Source organism: Centrocercus urophasianus, unplaced genomic scaffold (genome assembly GCF_019232065.1).
Source record: "Centrocercus urophasianus isolate 14NV4802_14NV808 unplaced genomic scaffold, USGS_Curo_1.0 seq_18, whole genome shotgun sequence".
Classification (NCBI taxonomy): Eukaryota; Metazoa; Chordata; class Aves; order Galliformes; family Phasianidae; genus Centrocercus; species Centrocercus urophasianus.
Window position 1 is genome coordinate 23,406,299 of NW_024884733.1, and position 8,885 is coordinate 23,415,183.

The 8,885-nt window shown below is 46.6% G+C and overlaps 1 protein-coding gene across 1 annotated transcript in view; it reads right to left on the minus strand.

The window, feature by feature from the left end:
* Positions 1-7,195, minus strand: part of TTC39A (tetratricopeptide repeat domain 39A) — a 42,114-nt gene extending 34,919 nt beyond the window's left edge. The window contains exon 1 of the mRNA XM_042819028.1: positions 7,115-7,195. Within this exon, the coding sequence (XP_042674962.1) occupies positions 7,115-7,155 (41 nt within the window). The 5' untranslated portion in view covers positions 7,156-7,195. The remainder of the gene's footprint in view (positions 1-7,114) is intronic.
* Positions 7,196-8,885: the final 1,690 nt, after the last annotated feature.

Below are 8,885 nucleotides of genomic sequence, written 5' to 3' on the forward strand. Positions count from 1 at the left end.
GGAGCCAGGCACAGAGCGCTGCTACTACTGACCTGGGAGGTGCTGGCACGGTAGCTACAGACCTGCCTCAAGTTAGTACTGCACCAGCTACTTCATTCAGCACCAAGGTAGAAGTCAAATACCCAGCTAATTACAGACCCAAACACATAGCAGCATCAAAAGCCTACAAACTGGAATGGGGAGTCAAACGAGGCCAGCTGAAATGCAGAGAATTGAGGCACTAATTGCTGTCAGAGTGAGAAGCACACAGGTGAGAGCACTTCGTCCCATCAAATAACCACCCAGCCCAGGACTGAACCCACCACCCAGCTGTGGCACAGTCCCCAGGGCCCTGAGAGGTACAAACCTCTTTCACCTCACGCAAAGGGAAACACTAACAACAACAATATGCAAAGGTGGGCACTAACGACTGAATCAGTGGGGTGAGCTCATCTGGCTATGGCCGAAATAAAACAGTGCACACTCCCAAACTGCTTTGCTGGCTTATCAGCATCACTGCCCCTGTAAGAAAGGGCAGCAGGCTGCGATCACCGAGAGCTATACAGCCCATCACCCAGGCAGCTGCACTGCAGAAGCTGATCAATTAAGAGCTAATTTTTGCCAAGAGCACATCATCTAATGGTAAAAGTTTTCTCCTGTGCGTGGTCCCATTGGTTAGCTTACACAAAGCAGTATCAACAACAAAGATATCAGCTGCTGGAGGGGGACTCAAAAACGATAAGAAAGATACTCGGAAGACATTAACATACCTGATGAAATCTCTTGCTGTTTTTATGACATCCTGTACAGGAAAAGCCTGTGCTGCGCCTGCTATAAAAATTACTCTAACAGAGCCACAGGCTGCCCCTGTAATGACTGCATTACAAGTTCCTAACAGCAGCGTGTACCTGGGCTGCAGCCCGAGATAAGACATTATCATTTTTTTCCCAGTTGGAAATAATTACTAATTACAACTTACAATTAACCCAGGTGCTTCTGTGCAGTGATAACGAGCTACTCTGGCAAGAACAGTTCATCATTTCACTAGTTTACCCGATGTCTAACTGGTACGGTACTTCCAAAATCAGCCTCCAAAGCCGCGTGCATTGAGGGCTGTGCTGCTCCTGCCAAGTTCTCCAAGACTTCAGCTGGCAGCTTTCCTTTGAGCACCACTTGTCTGGTAACAATTACAGCTCTGACAACCTCTCTTCCCCCACATTTTCTTTCAACTAAAGAAAACAAAACTAAGATCAGGAATATTTCCAAGTTTAGGCTCTCTTCCCCTTGGTTTTAGAAGCTTCTTTCTGTTTCTTGATTTCTTGGCTGCAGGTCTTGTGAGGACAATCACATGGTTCTCACTGTGCTTTGATTATTTATGAAACCATCGTTCTCTGCTCTAAGGACCATCGCTGGGGTGTTTCACAAAGGCCAGCACATCCTGTGGCTCAGTGTGAGACCTGAGCTCCTGACCCCACTGCGTCCCATCAGGACAAAGACTCAGGACATCCAAGCAATGCTTTTTTCGCTTAAACATCAGATCCTCTTTATGCTAACTGCAACACAGAACAAATTACATAAGCACACTAAGCAAAATTAAATTCCTGAATATTAATGAAAAGTTAAGCCTGTTCAGAAGCACAAGAATCATAATGGTTTTCACTATCAAAAGGGGGAAGGGGATTTCTATTTATTTATTTCTGCATAGGTTTTATTTCCCTGTGTGCACGATGCTGACTGATTTCTTACTATGCAGCAGAGCAGATATGCTTACTGGTTTTACAGATTTCTTTAATAAAAAGAATCTCCAGTCTTGTATTCTGCGAAATGTTGAAAAACTGACTCCTTTGAACTCAGCATTTATGAGAAGTTTGAAAAAAAAAAAAAAAAAAGAAAAGAAAAAAAAAAGGTACATCTAAAAATTTCACCTACAAACCTTAAATCTCTGTAATCATGCCAATGACCTTCTGTCTCAGTGGCTTGCATAGCACCAGTCCAACTGTGCTCAATAATGACTGACAATGCTTTTATCTTACTGGGGAACATCAGAGAAGCCACTGTAGTGAACACCAACCTGGGTTCTGGCTGTAGCTCTGCCTGTATGTGCAGCTGCTCTTCTACCACAACGTGCCCGAGCACAGCACAGGCTGCTCAGCACACACCAACTTCTACAGGGAAGGGAAGGAAAGCACATCTGCAGGGCTACAAATCCAGCTCAGAAGGTTCCTGTTAAGTACTTATGAAGTATTTGCTCTTAATTTCATTCTACATTTAACAGCTTGGACAACATGATATGTTGGCTTCCATTAGCCCCTTTGTAACAAGGGATTTCTCTCTAACAGCTTCATTTTTACAAGACAATGCCGATCACAAGCTATTTTAAGGCAGCACAAACACTCCTTGTACTGGCAGAAAGAACAGGGTTGCACCAACACACTTCTCTATTTCAAGGTACTTGTGTCGTCAGCAAAGGTATTTGTCAGCCCACCTTCACCCCTGTGATGCTGAAGACCTCACTACAGACACAAAGATGACCATTAGCATTGCCTTTATATTCAGCCAGCGCTCCTTCTAGCGATGCAGTAAAAAAGATTTAAAATAATGAATTCTTGAGCAATCTCTTTATGCAGCGTGAAACAGAACTGAATAGAGATCAGCCAAATGCCCAGAGCTGCTGCTTTTCTTCCAACTAGGAAGCAGTAAGGAACCATGCAGCTATCTCCCTGCAGACGCTGAGCTGCTCTGGCTGTATCTGTACTTTAACCACACGCAGACCTGAGGAGCACCCACAGCATCTCTCTATGGTCACAGGCTTGGTTCTTAATAAAACCTACCTGATTTCAAGCACCTCCAACTTACAAACATGACTTGGCTTACTGGTATGCAGGGTGTCCATCCCACTGCACGCTCTCAAACAGATCCCCGCTGATTACAGAAGTTATTAATACCACACTGCCTTGTGTTCTTGTGATGCAGGGCAGACACAGCACGGTTAGGAGAGGACACAGTGTGGTTACTGCCTTTGGCCAGTATGAGTTTGCTGGTTCCTTTCTAAACACAAGGATGACCACTTAGAGCCAGGCTGTGTGACAACTGTTCTGATCTCCAGGCTGAAAAATATGCCTGAATGCAAAGAAAACAAACAACACATCACTTGGGAAGAACTCCTTTTCTGTTTTGCCAGCAGACCCAAAACTGTTCAGATCAGAAACAATCTTTTAAGAACTGCTCTCATTACCATGAAAGGGAGAACCAGAATGCAACTCTGGTTAATAATTCCTTGCCATTCACTTTTCAGACAATACAGAAACTTTTTCATAACTCAAAAGCAAATAAGTTTATGTAAGAAAATTAATTCTACTGTATCCCTTCCTGGTTTACGTGCCAAAGCAGTAACACAGCAGTGTTCTCTGCTCTCGAGCACACTTCTGGCTTGTGTCTAACACCCCCAAGGTGCTGCAGAAATGCCATTATTTTTACCAACAGCAAAGCAATCAGAAAGATTTGAATTCTGTCCAAATGTTTCATAGAAAAACACAAAACCAACACGATTCTATAACTAGCAGACCTTTGTCAGTACTTCAAACCACACAAGGATGGTGACACAGACTGGTTAGAGTTGGAAGGGACTGTTGAAGGCCATCCAATCCACCCCCCACAATGAAAAGGGACACCCACAGCTCCAATGGGTGCCCAGAGCCCCACTCAGCCTGACCTCGGGTGCCTGCAGGGATGTGGCACCCACCCCCCCCATGGACAACCCATTCCAGTGCCTCAACACCCTTCCTGTAAAAATTGTATTCCTTCCAGCCTGCCTAAATCTCCCCTCTTTTAATTTGAAACCATTCCCCTCGTCCTATCTCTAAAGAGTCTGTCCCCTCCTTCTTACAGCCCCCTTTTATTTCTGAGGCAAACTCAGCTCTGGAAGCACACAGCTGCCGATGTCTCAGCAGTGCCACAGGCTTTTGTTGCAAACACACTCTGCTTTGGGCTCTTAGGTTTCAGTGACAGCTCATGGAACAAGGGGATGTGGCCAAGCAGTCCAGGAGAGGAGCAAAGTCCAGCAAGTCGGCAGACTCCTGCTCTGCCCTTGGTCCCACCACTGTTTGACTTGCAGCGAGCAGGATCTGGGTTGCATTACGCTGACAGCTCTCATCCTGTATTTGAACAGGCAAACAGCGCAATAAATTCACTTAGGTAGATTTGTTCAGACAAATAAAAAGTATACGTGTGTCCTTTCTGCAGCTCCCTTTCCGGAGCAAACCACAGCGGGTGGTTTGCTGCTATGACTGCTTGTAAAATAAATTTACGTACATATATAGCCTAACAAATTGCAAATCCCCAACCTGTTACAGAATGCAGCAACACTGCAATCAGATTAAATTTTGATCAGAAATCACTCTGTATTCATGCTTAACAGCTCCTTTTCATTGATCCAAGTGCTCTAGTCTGCCACGTTGAAGAACAGACTTGAATCATGCCATGCTTCTTTTTTTTCTTTTTAAAACGTTCTTAAGTTCTTCCAACAACCTTACAGTATCCATTTGCTCTTTTCCCCATATCCTCCAAGTCTCAGTTTCGCTATCTCCGGCTGGTCTATGACTGGACTTCTGACAGTTACTCACAATCTGTAAAGGACTAATCCTGTCCAGATTAAAAGCAATGAGCAAGAGCTGCACTAGACCACTATCCTGCAGTAGGGCAGGGCACATTAAAACTCACAGCACGCACAACAAAAGGATTTTGCAAAATGCAAGTTCACATCTGCTATGTACATTGTAAGAAGCCTGACAGCAACAGTGACATTTATTTTTCTTTGGAGCACGAGATCAGCTTAGAGATCTGTGGTATTACTGAAATAAGATCCAGTGGGAAGTGAGGGAGTGATGCTGGGGAATCTCTACCTGTGCTTGGAGTCTCCATTGCCAACCAAAAATAACCCGAATAAAGAGCTGTCACAAGGACCCCAGAGCTACCCACACCTCCAACTTCAGCAGTCTCAGTCTGGCTTGTACTTCTTCATGCTTACTTCTTCCAGATTTCAATGTGGTGAGAAACACGAAAGGGATGAAGTACACATTTTAGCCCCAAAGGCATTCCTGCACTATTTATTCGGAGCTGCAATGATTTGTTTCGTTTCTTTTTTGCATTAGAAACATGCAACTCATTTTAAAAATGAACTATTCAGTCACAGTTGCTTTACTGCAACTTAGAAACCATGCTTCTGTTCCAATTCCCTCGCTGAGAAGTACTTGAGGCTCTCATAACCATACATTCAGGAATGACAAAATACTTTGGACAAATGGGAGACTGTCACCATGCCCTTAATTATTGTTTTACATGAAATTTCAGAGCATTTTTTCCTGAGAACTTCCAATAAATGGAGTTGGTATTTGAGAAGTTATCTGCACAGCGTACTTCACGGTACCTTGGCAGTAACAATGCCACATTCTCTCCAATTAAATAAAAATTGAAGCACAGCACTTCAGCACAACCCTTTTATAATTCTCTCGAACCTGCAAATTGAATCAAGAGTGGAGAACAGTAAAAGCATTAGCAGCAAGGCTTCTTACCACCCAGTGCTTCTAAAGCCATTTTGAACGTTTGTTCATAGGCCTTGGGAAGGACACAGCTGTTCTGCCCAACTCACAGAGTGCAAAATCAACTTAGAAAGTAACACGAGCATTAAGAAATAAAAATAAAAAAGCGGGGATTTGAGACTGGGAATGGGAGCAGTCTGGGAACTTCCTGGCATTTCTTCCCTTTCTAACAAGAAATGTGGATTGGTGTAAATCAAACACAGCTGTAAGATTTCACCAATTCAGGACAATTGCACTCAGAGCCAAACAGGTGGGACAGTAATAACACACCACTGCACTCTGCCTGACTTGCATTTGAGATTTCAGTCAGGTATATCTGAATGACCATCCTCACACTCAAATACCTTCTCAATACAGTTTTCCCACAAAAGACAACTGAAATTTTAGCATCAAAGACAAAAAGCCAAAAAACTGCAGGATGAGAGGCCATTTTCCATCACTCCTGCTCAAAAACCTGATGTTTGTTCTCAGTCCCAAGCAGCCCACTAGATCGTCCTGTGCTCCAACCACAACCTAATAACTTCAGTCTGTTCCCAAAGCATCTCCAAAACCTCAGGAACCACGAGCTCAGTCCTACGGAAACATTTCCTACATCATTCAGTGTAAAGGCATACTTTTAAGTAAAAACATGAGCCATAACATGAAAATACTAATAATTTTCCCATTATTTAGCAAAAATCCTGATCTGTAACACATCTCAACTCCAGCATTTTGGAGCACGGTAAGCAAAATATCGTTCTTTCTCGAGGTGCTGGTACGTGACCCTCGGTTCCAGCAGATGGAGCTGCAGAAAGGCAACGAGGCCTCAGCACGGAATTCCCAGCACCGTCTATTGGACACCCCCATGTAGCAGCATCCAACAAACCGCTTTGGGACGCTTTGTGAACGTTCTGCTGCACGTTCAGAACTTCCCGACATACCACGCAGATTTGCAAACTCTTTTTCACACAGAAGGTGGTGACGCACTGGAACAGGTTGCCCAAGAAGCTTTTGGATGCCCCATCCCTGAAGGCATCCAAGGCCAAGCTGGATGTAGCTCTGGGCAGCCTGGTCTGCTGGTTGGCGACCTGCACATAGCAGGGGGGTTGAAACTTGATGATCACTGTGGTTCCACAAGTAAAACCTGGCGTGGCCCTCAGGGAAGAACGCGATGCGTACACAGAAGTTCATGCGCTTTGCGGGCAATGCGAGCACACGTGGAAGGGCCGGGCTGCAGGCCGGCAGGGCGAGGCGCGTCGCCCCGCTCCGAAACGCGACGGCAGACAAAGACAGACGCGAACGCAGCTCCTGAAGGACTGCAGCAGAGGTACGGCATTTGCACAGACCTCCCACGCGAGACAAGGGAGGAAAACAAGCACCTGAAAGAAAACGGCGGTTCCGCGCCCTCGGTGGCGCCGCGTGTTTGGGAAGCGCCGCTCGCCCGGCCCTCCGACCCCCGGCCGAGGCGGTCGGCGCTCAGCCACCCGAGCCCGTGCCGCGCCGTGCCGCGCCGCCCCCCGCGGCCCGAGATGAGGCGGCTCCGCGCCCCCCGCCCGCACCTGGCCCGCCCGCTCCTGCCGCTGCCCTCGGGAGGCTCCATGGAGGCGTCGCGCGGAGCTCCGGCGGCTGCAGAAAAGACACCCGCGCTGCCGCCGCCGCTCCCGCTGCTCCCCGGCGCGCGCGGCCGCCGCAGCCACCTGGCATGATGTGAAACGGCGGCGGCCGGGAGCCTCGGCGCATGTTCGGGCCGGGCCGGGCCCCGCCGACGGACCGCCCACACAGGTGAGCGGCTGCGGCGGCGCCGCCCCGAGGACTGGTCGCGAGGCGCCGCGAGCAGGTAGGTGCGGGGCTCCGCTGCGGGACTTGGCCTCTTCTCCCGCGCGGGGTCGTCGCGCGGTGCCGCCTGGCCCGAGCCCAAATTCTCACAGGTCATCGACAATTTTATCAGAAATTTTAACAAAAATTGAGGACAGTAGTGCAGGTAAGCAAAGGCACTGTCAGCCATAAGGGAATCCACCCCGAAGTCGTTTAACTTCAATTCAATGTTAAGACTGTGAAGCAATTTCCAGACTGCAACTAAAAACCACGCGCTAATAGCCAGGACACTCTTGAGAAATTCCAAGAGTGACGTTTTACAATTTGCTCTTGCATCGCTGCTGGCAGCAGGTTGGAATTAGGGCTACTGACTCCCGTTGAGAGGAGCACGGCACAGCTCCTCCCTAGCCCAGGGTTGGATGGACGGCCGCCATGTCAGCGTGCTCCAATGGCCGTGGGTGTGAAGCTGGAGCCTTCCTGCCCGCAGCACAGCAGCTGGACAAAGTGGTGCCAGCCAGCCGTGCACACAGCCCAGGTCAGCATGAACAGAGTAAGGACAACTTCATTTACAGAAGCCTAACGAAAAAAAAATAATGCTAAGACAATTTAAGCTACACATTGATGCGTGATGCTGAAAACAATGCGATCATCTGTTGTATTATAATCTTAGCATTCAGGTTGACAGGGTAACAGTTTGTGGAAGGAAATGAGCAAGGGAAAAAGGGAAAGGTGAACACACACAGAGCAGGGAGTGGCAGGACAAACAGGAGGACGAGGTTGACATAACAAAACAATGGGCGTATTAGAGAACAGTGGATGTGTAAGGTTAAAAAAAGTCTTTGATTAGCTGAACATGGTTCCTGAGGTCTAAAATGTGGGAGAGGAGTCCTGGGTCTCACTCCAGTACACAAGGGCAGCTGGGTGGAGAGAAAATGGAAAGAGTGCATTTAATTAATGAATTCTTTTATTGACAGAAAAGCAAGAAAGCTGTCAGTTTGCAGAGAGTCTTAAAAAGATCTCTTGCTGTTGAGACAGACCTCTGAAATAAAGGTTAGAATTTCAACCCATGTTAATCAGCAAACTAAATCCTCAAGCAAGTGTATCTTCCTCAGAGCAGCATTTTTGGCCGAATTCTTATCTACTTTCAGTTTGAACAGTCCTAGAGTACAACCAGCTCCTTATGTTGAATCTTCCTTACCTGTGGATTATACACAAGTAAAGCAGCACACAATTGTTACTACAAACAGGAGTGCCTCTCAATTTCAGCAGTTACACAATATACTGCCAGGCCCTCTGTCATTTAGAAAACAGGAGGAAGATTAGCATTAAAAAGTGGTTTGTCCAAAGTCATTCAATAATTCAACAAGAGATAATTGGAAACATCTTGACCTCTTAATATCCAAACAGTGCAGCATTTTCCCATCCATCAGCTACAGGATCTTTAAAAGCTAATGCTTTTCATTTTCAATTCAAAAATCCAAGGTCCTAGCAGCTCAAGATCTCTCACTTTTAGTG